This window comes from Anolis carolinensis, chromosome 3 (assembly GCF_035594765.1).
Source record: "Anolis carolinensis isolate JA03-04 chromosome 3, rAnoCar3.1.pri, whole genome shotgun sequence".
NCBI lineage: Eukaryota > Metazoa > Chordata > Lepidosauria > Squamata > Dactyloidae > Anolis > Anolis carolinensis.
In genome coordinates, this window is record NC_085843.1 from 8,829,944 (window position 1) to 8,854,081 (window position 24,138).

The 24,138-nt window shown below is 44.8% G+C and overlaps 1 protein-coding gene across 2 annotated transcripts in view; it reads left to right on the top strand.

Moving 5' to 3' along the window:
• The first annotated feature begins 7,587 nt into the window (after positions 1-7,587).
• Positions 7,588-24,138, top strand: part of arhgef17 (Rho guanine nucleotide exchange factor 17) — a 262,211-nt gene continuing 245,660 nt past the window's right edge. The window contains exon 1 of one of the 2 annotated variants that reach the window (XM_062974485.1): positions 7,588-12,395. In XM_062974485.1, coding sequence (XP_062830555.1) covers positions 8,328-12,395 — 4,068 coding nt within the window. In that variant the 5' untranslated portion in view covers positions 7,588-8,327. The remainder of the gene's footprint in view (positions 12,396-24,138) is intronic. The other variant, XM_062974487.1, reaches the window with a different exon arrangement.

Here is a 24,138-nt window from a genome sequence, read left to right on the forward strand (position 1 = left end):
CATTTTCAATCAATTCCATGGAAAATCAAATCTGCAAAAGTCAAAAACACAAATGTGGAAGCACGGCTGTAATTCTGTCATGCTTCCTGCAGTTGTGTCCATTATGCCGAGTCTCTGCACCTGGGACGGACCCCCTGCAAAGCATTTGCTGGAAGGAGCTCAAAAATGGTCCCATAAACACGGAGAGTTACACATATAAGTTACTGATTAAAAGCAAGATGAGGATCGGTTCTCGCACTCGCACCGCCCTCTGCCAATAAATGGAGTCCCTCTCCGTTGTGGGGGGTGTTTACTGGTTAGGTTGCAACAGATTCAAGAGCTGGGCCAAAACGCACAAAATGAATTTCAATAAGGAAAAATGTACAGTGCAACTGTCTATCTATCCACATAATAAAAGTGAAAATATATATGAGTTTGTGTGGCTGGAGTGTCCACTTCCACAGACAGGCTCTGTCGCACCTCAGGTTAGCTTCACCTTGCTAAAGACACCAGGCTGCACACAGAAGGTAGTCTTTTCTAGTTTATTAGGAAATAGGGGAAAGATAGGTCATAAAAAGTAAAAGTTTGGTTCCAAAAGATAGTTACAAAAACAAGGCTGTAAGAAATAAATCCAGAGAAACATTAGCCATGAAACAAGGTCCTTTGAAAAGAAGCCAAAGTCCCAGAAACGAGAATACATCCAGGCTACAAGATAATACACGAGGGCAGACTTGGTTCTTGATTCAAGCGAGGAAATTGCTTTGACGAAGACTTCCCTCTCAGCAGACTGTTTTAATAGCATGACATGAAGGCATTTCTTTGCCCTTTGCCTGTGATGACTCATGGGCCTTGTAGTCCCGTTCCTAGTACTATTGTGGCAGACGAAGAGGAAAACATGGGATTTCCACCGGTTCAGCCAGAATCGGAGCCCCTGCACCTGGAGGATGTTTGCCCTCAAGAAGTCAGCCAAACAAGCCTTGGGCAGAATTCTCCCCCGTTTTCCCGAAAAGACAATTATAATAGAGATAGAGAAGTAAGGGAGGCTAATCGCCGGAGCCTCAGAATCGCAGCCAAACAATTAGCAGATTAGGTCTGCTTCCCTTGGGAAATTCTAAGGAGTCATGCATCTGGACGGAGTTGAGTTTCACTTCTCGTTCTCCAGGGAAAGGGTTCTTCTGGCAGGAAACGAGACCCTATTTAGGTGTTTTGCCGCAAAGAGAACCTTGCGGAGTCAACTTGTCAGCTTGAGGAGTGAGATCGTGTGTGGACTTAGTAATCCCAGTTCCTTGTTTCCCGGACCAAGTTCCAAGCCTGCCTTGTTTCACGTTTGACCGCGGACCTCGCCACGGACCTTGTTCTTGCTTCTTGTTTGCCTCGTATCAAGTCTTGTTTAGCCAAGAATCTAGTTTGTTCTCCAGCCTTGTTGTCAAGCTTCAATGGACTAAAAGACCTTGTCATCTCCCCACACTATTGCTTGGCAAAGTGTGTGTTTCGGTTAATGGATTATAACTTTGGACTCTAATATCACATATTGGACATTATTTTCCTGGACTATATTTGACCTTTCCTGAAAGGTCTACTTCTGAACTATATTCTTCATTTGTTTTTATTGACTTTATATATTCCTTTAATAAAGATATTAGATAGAATCTAGCCTCTGCGCATGGTTATTGGTGCTCTGTAGCCTGGGTCTTGACATTGCCCTCCCTCTTATTTGCTATTCTGAGACTTCTGCGCAACCTCCGAAATTCCAAATGACTAGCCCGATCTAGAGAAGCGGCCTCATCGCTTTTGCTTTCAAGGCCACAGGGCTTGTTAGTGTTATCGGGCTGAGACTGGGAACTGCTTTCCCTTTCTGCTTCTTGCACCTGAAAACCATCATCATTAACAACATCATTTCTTCCTGTGGGAAAGCCTCTCTGCTCTTCAATTCCCACAGCAGGAACACTCTGCACCTGAGTCCCATAATTCCCATCAGAGTCATCTTGAAACTCATCCTGAGCCTGAATCCCATCATCTAGAAACTGCATCCCAGAATCCACATCAGCATCCCAGAATCCTCATCAACAGAGGCTGTGTGGCGAGGATGCCTGCCATAGATGTGGGCGAAACGTCAGGAGAGAATGCTTCTGGAACATGACCATACAGCCCGAAAGACATACAACAACCTTGTGATCCCGGCCATGAAAGCCTTCGACAACCCACTTGCCTAGTTTCCAACAGACCTCACCACCTCTGAGGATGCCTGCCATAGATGTGGGCGAAACGTCAGGAGAGAATACTTCTGGAACATGGCCACACAGCCCGAAAGACATACAACAACCCTGTGATCCCGGCCATGAAAGCCTTCGACAACCCACTTGCCTAGTTTCCAACAGACCTCACCACCTCTGAGGATGCCTGCCATAGATGTGGGCAAAACATCAGGAGAGAATACTTCTGGAACATGGCCACACAGCCCGAAAGACATACAACAACCCTGTGATCCCGGCCATGAAAGCCTTCGACAACCCACTTGCCTAGTTTCCAACAGACCTCACCACCTCTGAGGATGCCTGCCATAGATGTGGGCAAAACATCAGGAGAGAATGCTTCTGGAACATGACCATACAGCCCAAAGAACTCACAGCAATCCAGTGATTCTGGCCATGGAAGCCTTCGACAACACCAACCCATAGTGCTTCAGATGAGGGTGTTAAGAGATGACAATTCTGTTGCTTCTCTTTCCAAGCCTTTGATCAGTAGAGGGTGCCCAAATCCCTTTCTGGACCAAACCAGGCATTTGTTTCCCTCAAGGCCTCAGTGGAGAAAGGGAAAAAAATCCACAAAAAGCGGTGTGCAAAAGCTCTTTGCCTCCCATCCCATTCCACGGTCTCTCTTGGAGTTTTGGTCCTGACCTCAGCAGGAGCAAAGATCAACTCCCTCCCCCTTGAACTCCGGCTTTGCTTCCTCCGAATCTGTGAGAATGTGGGGCTGGGAGGCAAGAAGGGGGAGAAGCAGAGAAAGAACATTGATTTGGGCAGGAGCCAAAAGATACGTAATATAAACACAGAAAGAAAAAGAGAGAGAGAGAGAAGGAGGGAAGGGGGAAACTGGCAGAAAGAAGACACCATCTCGCACAATAGTGCGCAAAGTTTGGCCTTCCAGGTGTTTTGGACTTCAACTCCCAGCATTCCTCACAGCCTCAGGCCCCTTCCTTTTCCCCCTCAGCCGCTTAAGCGGCTGAGGGGGAAAAGGAAAGGGCCTGACGCTGTGAGGAATGCTGGGAGTTGAAGTCCAAAACACCTGGAAGGCCAAACTTCACCCATGCCCGATCTAGCAAGAAGCTCTTTTGCACATCCACCACTGAAACAAATCTACTTCTCCAAAGTCCAACATAACTTCTCCACCAAAGTTCATCCACATTGTAGAATGAATGCAGCTTGACCCCACTTGAACTGCCATGGTTCAATGCTATGGAAACATGGGACTTGTAGTTTGTTGAGTCACCAGTGCTACTTGGCAGAAAAGGCTATAAAAATACCCTCTAAAACAGGGGTCCCCAAACTAAGGCCCGGGGGCCGGATACGGCCCATCAAAGCCATTTATCCGGCCCCCATGGCACAAGGGCAGAAGGGGGTTGGGCTAAATGACCCAAGTGGTCTCTTCTTCTCTTACAACCCTGATTATTATTATTATTATTATTATTATTATTATTATTATTATTATTATTATTAACATTGAGACTGGGTGGCCATCTGTCAGGGCTGCTTTGCTTGTGCTTTTGGTGCACAAAGGCAGAAGGGGATTGGACTCAATGGCCCAAGGGGTCTCTTCCAACCCTCTTTATTATTATTATTATTATTATTATTATTATTATTATTAACATTGAGGCTGGGTGGCCATCTGTCAGGGGTGCTTTGCTTGTGCTTTGGTGCACAAAGGCAGAAGGGGATTGGACTCAATGGCCCAAAGGATCTCTTCCAACCCTCTTTATTATTATTATTATTATTATTATTATTATTATTATTATTATTATTATTAACATTGAGACTGGGTGGCCATCTGTCAGGGCTGCTTTGCTTGTGCTTTTGGTGCACAAAGGCAGAAGGGGATTGGACTCAATGGCCCAAGGGGTCTCTTCCAACCCTCTTTTATTATTATTATTATTATTATTATTATTATTATTATTATTATTATTATTATTGCTCGGTGGTCAACTATAGTCCGGCTCACCAACGGTCCGGTCCCCCCGTTTAAAAAGTTTGGGGATCCCTGCTCTAAAACAACAACTCCACATATGGAGTCATGCACCAACTGGGGTGCATACACAAACCTTGTGTCGAAGAGCAACAATGCCCACTGGAATGCACCATCAAATGTGTACAAGTCAAAAGCACAAATCTGCACAAATACACACACACACTGGATTTCTCTTCAAATAAAGGAGCTGTGCACCGGGAAAGCAAAATGAATGGCTTCCATAGTGGAACTTGCTTACGAGTGTGATACAGTAGAGTCTCACTTATCCAAGCTAAACGGGCCAGCAGAACCTTGGATAAGCAAATATGTTGGATAATAAGGAGAGATTAAGAAAAAGCCTATTAAACATCAAATTAGATTATTATTTACAAATTAAGCACCAAAACATCATGTTATACAACAAATTTCAATACTCAGTAATGCTATGTAGTAATTACTGTATTTATGAATTTATGAATTTAGTGCCAAAACATCACAATGTATTGAAAACATTGACTACAAAAATGCGTTGGATAATCCAGAACTTCAGATAAGCGAGTCTTGGATAAGTGAGACTCTACTGTACTAAGAGAAATCCATCCAAAAAAAGGAACTTTCCCATCTTTATTCCAATAGCAGCAGCTGTCCAGCGGACATTGGACTACAATGTACATCGACAGTGGTATGTGGTCCTTTTGAAGAGCTTGGACTGCAAATCCTAGCATTCCCCAGGAAGAGCCGAAAGCCAGTGGTGGATGCTTGGAGCTGCAGTCCAGCAACATCTGGAGAAGCATTTGTGACCAGCATCTTCAGAGGTCATTATTATTATTTTATTATGACACAGCAAACAAGATAGATATGCTGGATTTCATATCACAAAATCACAAGTCGAATACTTCCCAAGTGTCTAGGACTGTGTGATGTATTTTCGGATGATGCGCGCAGATCCCAGAAGGGTGGCCTTTTGCAGCTGGCAGATTGTAATTTTGTCAATGTCTATTGTTTCCAAATGCCGGCTGAGATCTTTTGGTACGGCACCCAATGTGCCCATCACCACCGGGACCACCTGCACTGGTTTCTGCCAGAGTCTTTGAAGTTCAATCTTGAGGTCCAGATAGTGGCTGAGTTTTTCCTGTTGTTTTTCGTCAATGCGACTGTAACCTGGGATGGCGACATCAATGATCCAAACCTTTTTCTTTTCCACAACTGTGATGTCTGGTGTGTTGTGTTCCAGAACTTTGTCAGTCTGGATTCGGAAGTCCCACAGTATCTTTGTGTGCTCATTTTCCAATACTTTTGCAGGTTTGTGATCCCACCAGTTCTTTGCTGTTGGGAGGTGGTACTTGAGGCATAAGTTCCAATGAATCATTTGGGCCACATAGTTGTGCCTCTGTTTGTAGTCTGTCTGTGCAATTTTCTTTCAGCAGCTGAGGATATGATCAATGGTTTCATCAGTTTCCTTGCACAGTCTGCATTTTGGGTCAACAGCTGATTTTTCTATCTTGGCCTTAATTGCCTTTGTCCTGATGGCTTGCTCCTGGGCTGCAAGGATCAGGCCTTCTGTCTCCTTCTTCAGGGTCCCATTCGTGAGCCAGAGCCAGGTCTTCTCCTTATCAGCTTTTCCTTCAATTTTGTCAAGGAACTTCCCATGCAATGTTTTGTTGTGCCAGCTGTCAGCTCTAGTTTTTATTATTATTATTATTATTATTATTATTATTATTATTATTATTATTATTATTAGCTCAGGTACCCAGTGTTTCACGGGTTATTTGAAAAAGTCAGTTTTTAATTGTACAAAATGCATAAAGTTGTGGGTGAACTATAACTCACATAATGCCAGGTTAACCCCCAGAAACTCCATCAGGACTTAAAGTGTGTGACGTTGGACAAGTTTGCTCTGGATGCATCATCGGTGGAGTTCAGTGGAGTTCAGTAAACTACAACTCCCACTATGGGAGGGATTTGAGTCCCCTTGAATCCCTCCAGTAGGTTGAGTTAGTCGTGGGGGTTCTGTGTGCCAAGTTTGGTCCAGGTTCATCATCAGTGGAGGTCACAGTTTCTCTGGTTGAGGGTGAACTACAACTCCCAGAAAAAAAGGCCTGTTCCCTCCAAACCCCTCCAGTAATCAAATTTCAGCATATCAGATCTGTGTGCCAAGTTTGGTCCAGACCATTGGTGTTTGGGTTCACAGTGCTCTCTGGATGTAGGTGAACTACAACTCTCCCAAATCAAGGTAAATTTTCCCCAAAGATCTCCAGTATTTTTTTGCTGGTCGTGGGGGCTCTGTGTGCCAAGTTTGGTCCAATTCCATCTTTGGTGGAGTTCAGAGTGCTCATTGATTGAAGGTGAACTATACATCTCAGTAACTACAACTCTGAAATGTCCAGGCCAATTTCCCTCAAAACTCACCAGTATTCAAATTTGGGCACATCGGGTATGAATATTAAGTTTGGCCAGATCCATCATTGTTTGGGTTCATAATGCGCTCTGGATGTAGGTGAACTACAGCTTCTACAAACCCCTCCAGTATTTTTGTTGGTCATGGGCGTTCTGTGTGCTAAGTGAGTTCCAGGTCCATTGTTGGTGGAGTTCAGAGTGCTCTGGTATTGCAGGTGAACTACACATCCCAGTCCCTACAACTCCTATAAATCATGGTGAATTCTCCCCAAACCTCTCCAGTATATTCAGTTGCTGATCAATTCCTCTGCTTGCTGTGTGCCATAGAAAAGAATGGGAAAGGGTTATGGGAGACGCAGTGGGCAGGGTCATGCAGATTCCACACCAATTGAGAGCCAGAAACACTGGGATGTCTGTGGTGGAGGAAAAACAGAAAATCTAGGATGAAATTTTCACCGTATGAAAGCCTTCACTTGGGTGGTTGCAACATGCAGAGTTGCGAAGTGTGTTAAAGCACTGAGCTGCTGAACTTGCAGACCGAAAGGTCCCAGGTTCAAACCCGGGGCATTTGGCAATATGAGTTGAAAGCCAGTCATGAAGGATGTTGGGAGCTGCAATCCGATAACATCTGAGAAATATAGATATTTGGGGAACTTGGGCTGCAAGAGTTGAAAGCCAGTCATGAAGGATGTTGGGAACTGCAATCTGATAACATCTGAGAAATATAGATATTTGGGGGACTTGGGCTGCAAGAGTTGAAAGGATGTTGGGAGCTGCAGTCCAACATCTGGAGAATGTAGAGAACGCAGAGCTTTGGATTTGCAAGAGCTATGAATTGTTTTCCCTTTAAGGACCCAATCCTCTGGGAGAAGAGAAGTTCTTGTTCTCCTCTCCTCTTCCTCCTCCTCCTCCTCCTGGTTCCCAGAGTTTCTTTTTCCCCTTCCCTTCTTTCCTTCCTTCCTTGCAAGAGACCATCCCCCCTGTTTCTTGTTTCAGAAGCCACGCCTCTTGAGGGGGAAAGTTGATGTGAAATGCTGGCTGCGGGGGGGATTGGAAGAAGAAGGAGAAGAAGGAGAGAAAGCAGGAAAGGAGGAAGCCCAGGAAGGGGAGGAGAGAGCCCGGCGGCCCCCAAGACAGCCAACCCCAGGCTCGGCGAGGAAGATGGGCAGGCCAGGCTTGGGCAGCCTTGGGCCAAACCCTCGGACCTTGTGATGGCCTGGCCTTGGGGGTGAGGAGAGGGCGCCCGGGCGGCATGGAGCCCCCTCCCCCGAGGATGCCGGCGCCCCTCGGCCCCTGAGCAGCAGCAGCAGCAGCAGCCTCTGCCTTTCCCAGGCCGCAAAAGTTTTGCCTCACTCGCTCCAACCTTTGGCTTTGTGTGGCGTTGCTTTCTCCTTGGCAAGGAGGGGGCGAGAAGAAGGAAGAGGGACGAGGGGTCTGCATTCGGGGGTCTCTGCAAAGCGAAGAACCACAGAAGCGTCTCTCCTTCCCCCCTTTCCCACTTTTGGGTCTTTGTTCCTCTCCAAAGCCACCCCCGGCGCCGTCCTTGTCCTTTCTTGCAAACTCTTTGATTCATTGTGTCTTTTTGGAGCCGCCCCTTCGTCTCCTTCCTTTACCCGGGAGTCAAGCCCCCCATGGATCGCTGAAGAGCTTCGTTTGGGGCCGGAGGAGGGAGAGAAGGAGAGAGGGGGAGAGGCTGGCCTTTGGAGAGCTTTGGAGACCCTTTCCCAACAATGGCGGAGCGGAGGGACCCTTTGGAGAGGAGCAGCAGCAGCAGCGCCTTGCACCGCAGCCTCTCCGCCAAGCGTTTGGGGCGGAGGATCGGGCCCCCGGGGCAGGAGGGAGGGGGAGGAGGAGGAGGAGGGTCCCGGGAGGAGCCCCGGCCAGCAGCGCCGCCGCCTCTGCCCAACCCCGACGCGCCCTCTCCGTGCCAAGCGCCGTGCGTAAAAGCGCACCAGCCAAGCGCGCCGGCCATCCTGGGGCGCAGATCGCCCGTCCGAGCGGCTTCTTTCAGCCTCCTTTCCCGCAACGTCGCCAAGATCTCCTCTTCCTCTTCCTCCTCGGCTACTTCTTCCCCCGCTTCGGAGCCCCCCCGGACGCCTGTGAGGAGCCTCTCACCCTCGGTGCGCCAACTTTCTTTGCGCTTTGGAGAGCCCCGAGGCTCCGACGCGCAAGAAGAGGAACAGCAGCTGCCGGCGCGCAACGAAGAACGAGCCCTCCCTTCTGCCGGAGACCCTCGACCCTCCCTGCTCGCCGGAGCTGCCTCCCCCCTTGATGAACCCCTTTCGGAAGCCAGGATTTTGGGGAAGAGAGGCAGCTGTGGTTGCGCAGAGCCTCCAGCTTCCTTGCCCGGCCCTGCAGCCACCCATGAGGCTGACCCAGGAGGGAAAGAGTTGCAGCAGGTGCCCTTTGCATCCCATCCTCCTCCTCCACCGCCACCACCTCGGGGTCTCCAAACACTGAGCCCCAGGAGCAGCCTGGAGGCATCCTCAGCACTCGACTGGCCCAAAGTCACCGAGATGCGGAAACTTTTTGGGGAGAGCTTTCGGCGGCCACAATCAGCAGGCCCTTCCAAAGGAGAGGCCGCACAGGAAGGTGGGTCAGGCCCCCGGATTGTTCCCAAAGGCAGGGATTTGGGGTCAGGGAATTGGGGTTTCCCTCCTCCTCCTTTGACCCCGCAATCGCAGCTACGGGGTGCCGGCACGGACATCTCAGGGCGGGCACACTTTCCCCCCGAAGAGCACAACAAGGAGACCCCACCGCCGCCGCCGCCCCGCAGTTGCATTCCTTACCCGGGACTTCGAGGACACCGGCGGGCAGCTCCACAAGGAGGCATTGCCCAAAGGGAGGGGGAAAGGCCACCAACGCAGGCCCCTCATCTTCAGTGGGATGGTTTACATTCTAACCCTGCTTCTTCTGCCCAGCAAGCATCTGGTCCCAGCTGTGTGGCTCCGGCTCCTGCCTTTTCAACTGGGGAGATTTCCAGCAGCAGTGAGGAAGAGCTTGTGGGGTCCAGGCCAAAGGATTCCCAGCCAAGTTTCTTGAGTTCCAGCCTTGGCACCCTTGAGGGTAACCATTGGCAGAAATCTTTGGAGAGATCTTCTGGGAGTGAGGATGAAGAAGAAGGCTTGTCGGCCTCCCGGAAACCTTGCACCCGGAGGAAGAAGGAAGGGATCCAGGGCCAGGCCTCAAGGGGTGACCTTTCGGCAGGCATGGAATGGCACTTGAAGGCTCAGGAGGACTTGTGCCAGTATATCTGCCCCTTGCCCACTGAGGAAAAGACTGAGCCGACTCCTGCTGCACCCTTGCCCTGTGATGGCAACACAGAAGGGCACAGGCTCTTCACCCGGGGCCTGTCAGAAGGTTGTCTGCTTAGCACCTCAGGACCCCTATCCTCGGCATCTCCCCTCCCTCACGTTTCCAGGGTCTCCAAAGTGAGCATCCCCCCTTTTGTGCCAAGCCCTTCTGGCTCCCGAAGCAGCAGTCGGTACTCGAGCACTGAGACGCTGAAAGAGGAAGAGTTGTTGGGGGGCTCCTGGGGCGGCCAAGGAAGGAGCTTTCAGGGGGGTCTCGGGGTGTTTCGCTCTCCAAGCTTCAACCAAAGCAGTAGCCTCGCCAGGCTACAATCGCAGGTCCGGGCCCGTCCAAAGCTGCCGTTGGGGATTGTGAAAATGAAGCAAGAGCTCCCTTCCTTTGAGAATCTGCAACGTTGCGGCCTGGAGGCGGTTGAATCCTCCAAGCACAGAAAGTCCATGTCCAACCCGGACATTGCAACAGAGACTTTAGCCCTCCTCAACTTCCTGAAATCAGATCTGTCTGAGCTGAAGGCCAGGAAGAAAGGCAGCCGGGCCAATGAACCAGCGGAAGCGACTTTGGGGAGCAGCCATAGATACGAGAGGTACCACCATAGTGTAGCAGGGCACCAGATGGCAGGAAGATCCCAAAGCGAGGCTCAGCCGCTCAACCGTTGTGCAGTGGGTAGCCGTCCCACTCTGAAAGACCTCACAGCGACTCTGAGGCGGGCCAAATCTTTTACCTGCTCTGATAAGCCTCAGGTTCCCCGTAGATTCTTCCTCCAGAATACTATGAAGCAAAGCTCTTCGGAGCTGTACCTGAGCACTCTGCAAGCCACCAATGACTACAATGATGGTGTTTCTAAGACAGGCAAAGGCAGAGAGGGAGATGGTCTGCCAGTCGTCATCCAAGACCAGTACATTCAAGAAGCAAGGCAGGTCTTTGAGAAGATTAGTAAGATTGGCTCCCAGCATGATTACAACTTTGCTTCAGACCCAAAGGACAGAGGTAATGTGAAAGCAGGAGGAGGGGATACAGAAATGCAGAAGAAGGATGTCTTGGAAAGGGGCTGTGAGCAGGGCTTGAAGAAAGTTGATTCTGAAGGCAACCTTTCCTTTAGAAAATCCTCAGAAGAACTCTCAGGTCCCGAATCCAGCATGACGGATGAGGGGATCGTAACCGAAGTGGAGACGGGCCCTCCTTATAGCTATCTCAACCCATCAGTTGAAGCATGGAAAGCAGCAAACCAAAGAAGAGGGAGTCAGACCAGCCAGCTAGAGACCAACGAGGCCCTGCTTCCAAGCCACACAAGCAGACCAAATAATGAGAAGGATGAGACCCTTCCCAATAACAAAATGGCTCCTCAAGGGTTGCTAGAGGCACCGCTGACTCCCAGCGCCCTTCGACGCCGGAGGAAGTTTCCATCAGTGGGAAACAATGGCTCTGAGTCTAGTAATGGAAGCAATGGGGAAGCCAATGGCGAAACCTACCGATCCCTGAGTGACCCCATGCCCCACAGAAGGTGTTCCATCACGGAGGACTCAAAGAACTTCTCCGTCGATAGTAACCTCCTTGGGTCACTGAATGCGAAGTCTGGCATCCCAGAATCCTCAGCTCTGGCCCTGTCCGAATGTGCCGGCAGCGCTGCCAGTGACTTGTCTGTCTGCAGTGACGGTGTCAAGGACTACAACACTGTGATACAGAACATCGTCAGCCAACCTGGGGCCATGGATAAAGTCATTGATGAGAAAGGGAATGGGAAGACCATCAAGAAGAAATCCTTCAGCGATCCCAGCCGGCGTGGAGAGCTCGCCAGCGCAGGGTTCGATGGTCCTGGAGAACCCATCAGTGAGATGGAGCAGAGCATCCCTCCATCCAGCAGCGAGCCCATCCTCTCTGAACAAAGGGAACAGATACGGGAACCGGAAGTAGGCCGGCTGGGCTCCCTCTCGGAGCATGTTTTGCCCTTGCAGTCAGAGGACGAGATGGTTGGAGAGGCTAAAAACTACAGCTTTGATCCCAAACTGGCGGATGTTCTGTCTCCCCGGATAGTCCGACGAAGCTCCAAGAAACGCACTAACAGAGTCAATGGGCAGGAACATAGAAATGAAGAGACCCCCGAAACCTCAGGCATCCCTCCCTCTCTCAATAGAGCGAGACCATCTTCCAAACATGTCCGCCACACCAGTGAGCCCACCACCTTTGTCCCCATTGGGGATACCACCAGCCCACCGGCGTCCTCAAACCAGAACCTCCATGCTGGCCCACCACCAGGTCTCTCCCGCCTTCCTTTGAAGCCCTACCCTGTTCTCCAAGCTCCGTCCTTGGAGGATGTCACCAAGCACTACATGTTGACCCTTACCTCGGGGGAGCCACCCTCCGCTGGCACTGTGGATACACCCAGGTCTTCACCCGCCACACCGACCACGTCTGAACCCAAGCTGCCCAGATGTCCAAAGCACCATGAAGATCCAGGCACCAGCATCAGCAGGAGCAAACCACAAGTGGTGAGTCCCCTGGTGTTTTCGTTTTTTATATTTTGACGAAGTACCTTGGAAGTCTTGCTTTTGGTTTGAGTTGTGTTGTGCTTGTAATGTTGTTGGCATAGAGTATGAGTTACAGATTGAGCTGGTCTGCTGTAATTGGCTCAATTAACCTTGTTTTGGCAATACCTGACAAATCCCCCCATGGCCTGTATTGTTTTGCTGAACTTTACCATTTGTACTATGCTAGAAATGCTGTGATTGCAATACCATGTGCCCAGGGCTACCACATTTGATTTTATGGCTTCAGTGCCCTGACAACATCCTTGTAAACAACAAACAATCTCTGTCTACATTCTGTGTGGGTCATATAGACCTTAGATAAGGATCAGCACGTATGCATGATTAGATACTGCTTGCGTGCACTTTGACTTTGCCTTCATAACTCTAAAATTATTTAAAATGAAGCTTTATTTTGATCAGTGCTCTCACTAGGTTGGACATTCCTGGGACTTGGAAGTTCCTTTGGCCAAAGCTATTGTTTGTTGCTTTGTCTTCCTGCTCAGTTTCAGGGTTCATCCTTGCTTTGTGTTATATATTATTATATCTGATATTTCAGTCTTCGTGTGATATTTGTAGACAGGACTTCACCTTTGAAAACAAGAGTTGTGAAAGCGTGACTGGTGTAGATTCCAAAGTTAATGTCCATTTCTGCTGAGGCTGAACTCTGATTCAACTGTAAAACCCAAATGGGCACACACTTATGAAGATTTGCTATGGAAATGGTTGCCCATCACATTTCAAGGGTGAATCAGAGCTCGAAAACTTACTTTATTTGGATTAGAGTGCCTTTTCCAACATGGCCACTGGCCATGCTGGCTGTGGAAACCGGGGAGTTATGCTCTGTCGAAAGCTACTTTTCCAAGCTCTAGAATGAAACTGTTCCTCCTTGCAAACATTATATGGAGAAAACCAGCTGAAGAGATGAGCTCATGAGAGCAAACTATAGCATGGAGCTGTGATGTTGCTGCTGAGTTTCAGATTTGTGTCTCCCTAATAATCCTCATGAGTGTGTCAGTCCTGGAGGCCGTAACTGGTGTGTAATGAGGTCAGTATTTTATGGTTGAAAAGCAATCCCTGACTTTTCTTCAGTGGGGTGTCACAGTGGTGAATTCTTTGGACATGACTGGGACTTGTAGTGGATTCAGTCATGGGGTGTAGCTGCACTGTAGAACGGATGCAGTTTGACACCACATTGTGCTATGGAATCATGGGATTCATAGAACAGAAAATAATACAATTGTAGTTTGGTGAGGCACCAGCATTCTTTGGCAGAGAAATCTAAAGGCCTTGTAAAACTACAACTTCCAAGATATCATAGCGTGGAGCCATGCCAATTGAAGTGTTGTCATATTGTATCCATTCTCCAGTGTAGTATCACTCTTAGAAGTCTGGAATGGGAATAAGTCATGAAGGAAAGTTCTCGAATATTCAAGGGATATGTTTCCAAACTTTGCATGGATAATAACTGTGGATAATAGTAAGTTTTGTTGTTTCCAATGGGACAAATGGTGGAAAGAGAATGTATTGTATACAAGAGTCCCTAAGTGAATAAGTGAAACCATGTATAAGTGAAATTCATGTATATTGGTTCTGTGGCTATGTGTATTGCACTGTACATTATTATTGTTGTTGTTGACACAACGACATAGTCTGACAGCAAACAAGATAGATATGCTGGATTTCATATCACAAAATCACAAGTCGAACACTTCCCAAGCATTTAGGACTGTGTGATGTATTTTTGGATGATGCGTGCAGATCCCAGTCAGGTGGCCTTTTGCAGTTGGCAGGTCATGATTTTGTCAATGTCTATTGTTTCCAAATGCCGGCTGAGATCTTTTGGCATGGCACCCAGTGTGCCGATCACCACCGGGACCACCTGCACTGGTTTCTGCCAGAGTCTTTGAAGTTCAGTCTTGAGGTCCTGATAGCGGCTGAGTTTTTCCTGTTGTTTTTCACCAATGCGACTGTCACCTGGGATGGCGACATCAATAATCCAAACCTTTTTCTTTTCCACAACTATGATGTCTGGTGTGTTGTGTTCCAGAACTTTGTCAGTCTGGAAAATTATTATTATTATTATTATTATTATTATTATTATTATTATTATTATTATTACATATAGAAGCCAATAGTGTGTTCAGTGGTCTGGTTTGCTAAGCTCAGTTACAAAATTTCAAAGATATTGCCATGTTTGCACACTGCTTCCAAAGATGTGCCCTTACCATAAAATTGATGTGCCGTAGTTTGACACCATCTGAACTGCAGTGGCTCAGTGTAATGGATTGGGTTAAACCCTTGTGCCGGCAGGACTGATGACTTGAAGGTTGGGTTGCTAACCTGAAGGTTGCCGGTACGAATCCAACCTGGGGAGAGTGTGGATGAGCTCCTTCTATCAGCTCCAGCTCCATGTGGGGACATGAGAGAAGCCTCTAACAAGGATAGTAAAAACATCAAAACATCCGGATGTCCCTGGGCAACATCCTTGTAGACAGCCAATTCTCTCACTCCAGAAGCCACTTGCAGTTTTTCAAGTTGCTCTGACATGAAGAAAAAAAGTAATGGAATCATTGGGTGTTGTAGTTTAGAAAAGTCTTTAGACTTATTTGCCAAAGAGCACTGTGATCTCACCAAACTACAAATCCCAGGAACCCATAGCATTGAGGCACCAGAGTTAAAGTGCAAACTGCATTCAGTATTGGTCACCACCAATGTCTGGAAATCTTGAACCCAAGTCTGTGCCCAATCATAATTCTTAGTTGACATGAATAATTCTGGTTTGTCTACTCGGTAAATAATGGCTCATTTTTCTCCTTTGGGAAATACATTTTAAAAACCGTATTAGCATGGGTGTTCTTAATAAATAAACATTGGAGACAGCGCCTGGCATCTTGAGATCTTGTCACTCCCTTTGGTGTTTACAAGTAGAGGCTTTGCAGGGTTTTTTTTCCCTCTTTGGCTGCATTGTATATGTAATGTAACCGGTGTGCAAAGAAGTAATCGTGAAACATTGTGAGTGAAGTCCAGAGTTTTAGGTATGATGAAAGAAGGCACCAGTGCCTTCTCCAATCTGGTGTCCACCAGATGAGTTGAATTGTAGAACGGCACATCTGGAGGGCACTTTGCAGGCATCTAGACTGTAGAAATAACACAGTTTGACACCACTTCATTCTATCGCTCAAAGCTTCAGAATCATAAGAGTTGCAGCTTAATGAGGCACTTAGCCCACTTTGGCAGAAAAGGGCTAAAAACCTTGTCAAACTACAGCTCCCACAATTCCATGCATAGCATTGAGCCATGGCAGTTTAAATCAGTATCAAACTGCATTAATTCTACAGTGTAGATGCACCCCAGGATGAAAAATGGAGAAGCCTCCTGTACTTTTAGTTATGCTTTCAGCAGATGTTGCTTGTCCTAGGTAACAAGCCATACTTGCTGAAATTCCCTCTTCTACACACCCATTAAAGTATAGGATTTCTACTCTTATATTATGTATTGGCTACTTTAATTTCTGTTGAATGTATATGTCCTTTTAAACAAGTGCTATAACTGGGTTATGTGTGTTCACTGATAGAATATGTTGTTGTTGGGTTGTTGTTGTTTTTTTTGATCTATGGGGAAAGACAGGTAAGAAATAAATAACAACACCACCAATATTTGTCATCATCATTATCATTATTGTTTATTTATTTGCAACATTTATATCCCGCCCTTCTCGCACCAGGGTGGTTTACAAGTTATATGTACATATAACATATTATATTATTAGCATAGCACAATATAAGCATTATATATTACTATATTGTACTATACCACTATACTGAAATATTATTAGTAATATTACATGTAATATATGATATACAATTATAATAATGTATTATTATATTGTATTACATTATCACATTATTATCAATATATATATATATATATATACACACACACATATACAAAATATTATATTATCAATATAGAATAATATTAGTATTATATATTATTACTAGCTGTACCCTGCCACGCGTTGCTGTGGCCCATTGGAATTGCACTGAATAGCTCCGGTTTTTGGGGTTTTTTTAGGCCCTGTGGAGGTTCGTGACATGATATTTTGTGGTTTCAACCTCCAGGCGTGGATGATGGATTGGGTTGTGAAATTTCGAGGTTGGGGGGTGTTTAATTTTGTTGTTTTGCTCGGTGCCAGGATTCCATCACTCTTTTATATATATGGATATTGTTATATTGACACAGGAGACATGGTGGAATGGTTATCCACTTTTATTATTTTATTATCTACTTTTAATTATCCACTTTTCACTCAGGAAACTGGTTTTATATTATGGTACCTACAGGTTAAATAAATAAGGTCATTCTGGATGGTTCAAAGTCTTTGGTTTGTGTTTTGCAAAAGGGGCTGACAGCTGTCGAAATTGGCTTTGTGATCCTATACACAGTTCGCCCTACCATTAGACTATACATGCATCTCCACTGTAGAATGAATGCAGTTTGACACCAAATTAACTGCCATAGCTCAGTGTTTCCCAATCCTGGGATTTGTTGTTTCGTGAGGCACCAACATTTTTTCTGGCTGAAAATCCTAAAGTCCTGATTAAAACTGCAACTCCTAGGATTGTATTGCATTAAGCCCTGGCAGTTGAAGTGGCATCAAGCTGCATTAAATCTGGAGTGTGGATGCACCCAAAGGCATACAAACCTCTTCGGCCCATCATGCAATAGTTACTAAATCTCCCTTCATGCAGAAAGCTAGCTATCAGTGAAGAGAGGGTTCTAGGCCTAACTTTCTCCTTGCAAGATTTGCTCAATAATTCAAGCATATGGTCCCCCCACCTGCAGTTGAGTAAGTCCTAAAATAAGTTTTCGAGCTGAATATTTGTGTCTTCTATGCAAGCTACAGTATTTGCTCCTGAATATGCAAGCAGTATAGTATTTGGCCTTAACTCCGTCATGTGTGAATGCTGCCAATAGTCCCCCAGACTGCTATATAAGGTCTCCATAAAGTGTTAATCTTTTGGCCGTCTGGAGTCGATTTCGTGCCGAGAACATTGGATGAAAAAGTTTCCTGTTCCTCTGCAGGGGGGTTGAGATAGCTGTCCTACTCAGTTTGGTAGAGTTTTGTGTATATATGTATATATATTCTGACGTTCTGCCTGTTGTCTCAGTAATGCAAAAGTGTGTGGCTCTGTTATGTTTGAAAAAAAAAACATTTAATATTTCGACATTCTTGCGCACGGGTATATTTTCCGTGGGAAGGAATGCGTGCTTTGCTGCTCATGTTTTGTTTTGTGCCGTGTCACTTTTTTCTCTCTCCCTTTCCCAACCTCCAGATACTTTAATTTTAGCCAGCCTTGTGATAATGCAGAGGAATTTGAAAATAAGCTGGGGTTTCAAATCATTTCACACGTCTCAAGCGTCGGGATTCCAAATATAAATGTTAGGGATAGCAGATCATGGAAGAATTGTACTGAAACAATGGTGTGATTGTTTGGATATGGTTGTGTGATTTTTTTCTTTCCCCTCCAACTTCCAAGGCTTCTTTGGGTGCATCTACACTGTAGAATGAATGCAGTTTTGCGCAACTTTAACTGCCATGGCTCAATGCTATGGAATCCTGGAAGTTATAGTTTTACAAGGTCTTAAGACTTCTGGTGCCTCACCAAACTGCAGACTCCAGGATTCCATAGCATTAAGTCATGGCAATTAAAATGGTGTCAAAAAGCATTCATTCAACAGTGTAGATGCACCCTTTTAGCCGCCTCGAGTCACCCCGGGGAGATGGTGGCAGGGTATATATCTTCTATATATATAAAAGAGTGATGGCATCAGGGCAGTGGACAAAACAACAAAACTACAGGCCCCCCAACCTCGAAATTTGACAACACAACAACGGCTAAAGGTTGATACAACAAAAAGAAAAGAAAAATAAAGTCCTAATTAGAGGGAAAGGAATAATTGTTTTTATCCAATTGCTGCCAGTTAGAGGGCTAAGCTCTGCCCACTTGGTCTCCTAGCAACCTACTCAGTCCAGGGGACAGGCACAGTTAGGCCTCAGGCCTCTTCCACACTGCCTATAAGATACAGATTATCTGATTTTAACTGGATTATATGGCAGTGTAGACTCAAGACCCTTCCACACAGCTATATTACCCATTTAGAATCTTATATTATCTGCTTTGAACTGGATTATCTTGAGTCCACACTGCCAGATAATTCACTTCAGTGTGCATTTTATACAGCTGTGCAGAAGGGGCAGTTCTAGGCAGATAATACAAGATTACAAATATACAGTAGAGTCTCACTAATCCAACATAAACAGTGTTCTCTATCCTCACCACTTTCACAGCACACAAACAACCAAATGCATACAAAACATAAAGACAACCATACAACAGACATTCAATACCACCACTACCTCAACAATTTTTCACCAACACCACCAGACAACACCACAGCAACGCGTGGCTGGGCACAGCTAGTACAGTTTTATTATTATTATGATTGTACATGGGATCACACAGAAACTATGTGTATGGAAGTGTAGACTCATATTATCCAGTTCAAAGCAGATAATCAGGATTCAGAAACTGGGTTATATAACAATGTAGATCCAGCCTTACAGAGAAATACTTGTTGTATTTCTTTCCTTGATTTTCCATTCATCTCTGTCTAACTTGCCTCCAAGTGACCTGTCGACCTATAGTAACCCCAGACAATTTTCTTAGGCAAAGAGGTGGCTTGGCCAGTTCCTTCTTCTGAAATACAGACCAAAGTATCTGGCATTCTTTGGTGATGCTCCTTCTGTGCTTATGGAAAGCTCTTCTTTTTTTGGATTGCCACTCCCAGAATCCCCAAGCCAGGAGTGTTTTTTGGAGTGACAGTCCCAAAAGACACCTTTTCCTTGTAGTCCACCTGCAGCATTTTAGGAAAGTGAACCTTGGTCAGATCTCACGTTTTGTATGTGCTTCCAAATTGCCTGCCAAGATAGGGCACTCCATACATTTCCTAAGGTTTTCTTAGGCAAGGGATCCTCAGAGGTGGTTTTGCCAGTTCCTTTCTCTGAACCTGGGATTCATTGTCGGTCACCCATCCAAGTAAGGGTTGAGTGTCCCTTATCTGGATTCTCCAAGTACACCAAAATAATAATAATAATAATAATACAGTAGAGTCTCACTTATCCAAGATAAACGGGCCGGTAGAATATCGGATAAATGAAAATCTTGGATAATAAGGAGAGATCAAGAAAAATGCCTATTAAACACAAAATTACATTATGATTTTACAAATTAAGCACCAAAACATCATGTTTTGCAAGAAATTGACAGAAAAAGCAGTTCAATACACAGTAATGTTTATGTAGCAATTACTCTATTTACAAATGTAGCACCAAAACATTGCAACATTTACTACAAAAACAATGACTACCAAAAGGCAGACTGCCTTGGATAATACAGAACCTTGAATAAGTGAAGCTTGGATAAGTGAGACTCTATTATTATTATTATTATTATTATTATTATTATTATTATTATTATTTTATTGTATGACACAGCAAACAAGATAGATATCCTGGATTTCGTTTCACAAAATCACAAGTCGAACACTTCCCAAGTTTCTAGGACTATGTCATGTATTTTCGGGTGATGCGTGCAGATCCTAGTAGGGTGGCCTTTTGCAGTTGGCAGATCGTAATTTTGTCAATGTCTATTGTTTCCAAATGCCGGCTGAGATCTTCTGGCACGGCACCCAGTATGCCCATCACCACCGGGACCACCTGCACTGGTTTCTTCCAGAGTCTTTGAAGTTCAATAATAATAATAATAATAATAATAATAATAATAATAATAATAATAATAATACAGTAGAGTCTCACTTATCCAAGCCTCGCTTATCCAAGCCTCTGGATTATCCAAGCCATTTTTGTAGTCAATGTTTTCAATACATCGTGATATTTTGGTGCTAAATTCGTAAATACAGTAATTACAACATAACATTACTGTGTATTGAACTACCTTTTCTGTTAAATTTGTTGTCTAACATGATGTTTTGGTGCTTAATTTGTATAATCATAACCTAATTTGATGTTTAATAGGCTTTTCCTTAATCTCTCCTTATTATCCAAGATATTCGCTTATCCAAGCTTCTGCTGGCCCGTTTAGCTTGGATAAGTGAGACTACTGTAATAATAATAATTTACTTTTCTCCCACGGATGAGACTTAAAGGAGCAAATTGTCTACATGGATGGCTGAGGCCCCATCTACACTGCCATATAATCCAGTTTCTGAATCCATATTATCTGTTTTGAACTGGATTATATAGCAGTGTAGACTCATATAATCCAGTTCAGGGCAGCTAATCTGGAATTCAGAAACTGGAATATATGGCAGTGTAGATTCAACCTGAGATGGCGACACTTTTGCTTTCTGGTGGTTGCATGCACACAAACATTGTTCAGTGTACAAAGTTATTAGAAAATTAGAATCATTGAACAGGCTTGGGTCCTATTTCCAAAATATCCCATTAGGTACATGCATGCAAATACAGGTATTCCAGCATCTGAAAAGAACCCAAACTATTCTGAAATAGAGCCCACAGCATCCACTTTTCCTTGGCAGTCCTTCGGAACTTGGCAGGTAATAAATGTATTGTTATTATTATATTTTATTATCCTGCAGCACTATCCATAGCAACATGAAATCAACTCTATTCGGGTCAGTACCTGACTATCTAATTCAGCATATGAATACATTCCCAGGAGTGGTGATTAGATTATTTCAGCATTCAAAATGCCATATATCTTTAGTTTTTCCTATTACAGTAGAGTCTCACATATCCAATACTCGCTTATCCAACATTCTGGATTATCCAACACATTTTTGTAGTCAATGTTTTCAATATATCATGATATTTTGGTGGTAAATTCGTAAATACAGTAGTTACTACATAGCATTACTGCGTATTGAACTACTTTTTCTGTCAAATTTGTTGTATAACATGATGTTTTGGTGCTTAATTTGTAAAATTGTAAACTAATTTGATGTTTAATAGGCTTTTCCTTAATGCCTCCTTATTATCCAACATATTTGCTTATCCAACGTTCTGCCGGCCCGTTTATGTTGGATAAGTGAGACTATACTGTATTTGCAACAGTTATTGGGTTAGCAGAGGGTATAAAAATTGATACCGCTTTAAACTACTGTGGTTCAATTCTGTGGAGTTATGGGAGTTGTAGTTTGGTCTGACACTAGTACACTTCATCAAAGAAGGCTTAAAAGCTTTTAGAACTACAACTCCCAAAATTTTATAGCATCGAGCATCAGTTAAAGATCCCATCTACACATATTATGTATCTGAGGTGCATTGCACTGGATTATATAAGGCCCCTTCTACACTGCCATATACTCCAGATTATCAAAGCAGATATTCCACATTATCTGCTTTGAACTGGACTATATGAGTCTACACCAGGCATGGGCAAACTTCGGCCCTCCGGGTGTTTTGGACTTCAGCTCCCACAATCCTTAACAGCCTACCGGCTGTTGAAGTCCAAAACACCTGGAGGGTTGAAGTTTGCCCATTCTTGGTCTACACTGCCATATAATCCAGTTCAAAGCAGATAATCTGGATTTTATACGGCAGTGCAGAAGGGGGCTGATTCTGCTCTGCCATATACAGTAGAGTCTCACTTATCCAACATAAACGGGCCGGCAGAATGTTGGATAAGCGAATATGTTGGATAATAAGGAGAGATTAAGGAGAAGCCTATGAAACATTAAATTAGGTTATGATTTTACAAATTAAGCACCAAAACTTCATGTTATACAACAAATTTGACAGAAAAAGTAGTTCAATATGCAGTAATGCTATGTAGTAATTACTGTATTTATGAATTTAGCACCAAAATATCACAATGTATTGAAAACATTGACTACAAAAATGTGTTGGATAATCCAGAACGTTGGATAAGCGAATGTTAGATAAGTGAGACTCTACTGTAATTACTGTATTTATGAATTTAGCACCAAAATATCACGATGTATTGAAAACGTTGACTACAAAAAAGCGTTGGATAATCCAGAACGTTGGATAAGTGAATGTTGGATAAGTGAGACTCTACTGTAATACAGTTCAGTGCAGTTAGACTGCATTCTGAAACTGCATTGTATGGCAGTGGGGATGGGGCCAAAGTGGTATCAAACTGCATTCAGTCTACAGTTGAGTTGAACATTTAGATAGCGTTAACCTTGGGCAACCAATGTTAACATGATTCTATCATTCCCAAAGATAAAGTCTGCTGAAACATTTAAACGTTGGCCAAAACGTTCTGCTTGGAAAGGGCATGTTTTGGAGAAGTTTCCTTAATTAATTTATTTATTTATTTCAAATATTTCTATCCCGCCCTTCTCACCCGGAGGCTCCTTTAATGGCTCCTTTAAGGGAAGCAGAACAGGGAGAAGCTTGGAAACACTTTTTGTGAAGTTCCTTTGATTCCAGCTGCACCCATCTCTATGTTAATGGGAAGAGGCTGAGCCTTTTTTGGGTTTGGCTGAAGGGGAAATGGCAGGCGGTGGAGGCGGTTCCCCCAGTTGGCACCGGGAGAGAGGGCACGGCACGCATCTGATCTTCGCAGGGGGTCGGTGGAAGATTACTCCCTCTGCAGCCCTCAAGGCATTATTATCCTTTCCTTTCAAAAAATAAAAAAGTATATAGGCACTTAATGCAATACAGGTTGGCTGCCTGCTCATCGGGTTGTGACGTTCGCTCACTTGCGATTTTATGTTTTAAAGTATGGCACGCTGTAGTGACACGATGTTGTAATTCAACCTTGGATTGTGCCTGTACTTAATCTTACTGGGGATACTGGGCGTTTGGTCATGTCTGTACCTGATCTCACTGGGGATTCTGGGCTTTCTGGGCTTGTTCAGCAGCCTAATGATGATATTGCTGTGGCCTGGGCTGTGGCGCAGGCGGGAGAGCAAGCCAGCTGCAATTAACTGCAAGAAATCACTCTGACCAAGAGGTCATGAGTTCGAGGCCCGCTCGGAGCCTATGTTTGTCTTGTCTTTGTTCTATGTTAAAAGGCATTGAATGTTTGGCTATATGTGTAATGTGATCCGCCCTGAGTCCCCTTCGGGGTGAGAAGGGCGGAATATAAATGCTGTAAATAAATAAATAAATAAATTGCTGAGCCTGTGAGCCAGCGTTGTGTGTCTCCTGTAGTTTCTGAAGGCCACATTCCTGAAGGTGGCCCAGAGCAGCCCTTCTCTAGGGAAGCAAGTTCTGAAGATGGATTGCCAGGTGAAGAGGCTAATGAGCCAGGAGATAGGAGACAGAACCTCCATAAACTTTGTGCGAGTTCTCAAGCCCATTGAAGCCCGTCTTTGTGCTTAATTGCTTGTAAAAGTAAACAAAATGATTTCATGGCAGTCTATGGGACAGGAAAAGCTTTATATGAGACATGGCAATGCTTTTATATCAGTCTGGACAATGTTGAAGTTCTATGAACATCTTGCATCAAGCCATAGTGAAGGGAATTTCTAGTTTCATGTTTTCAGCTATTTAAGTTCTTGTTTTCCAAGTCTAAGGGATTATTCTGGAGTTCTGTGTATTGGATTTTATGCTGCCTTGTTTATCTGGATATTTTGTATTCTTGGTTTTTGGAGTTCTACCTTTGTACTTTGAAGTTAATGGACTATT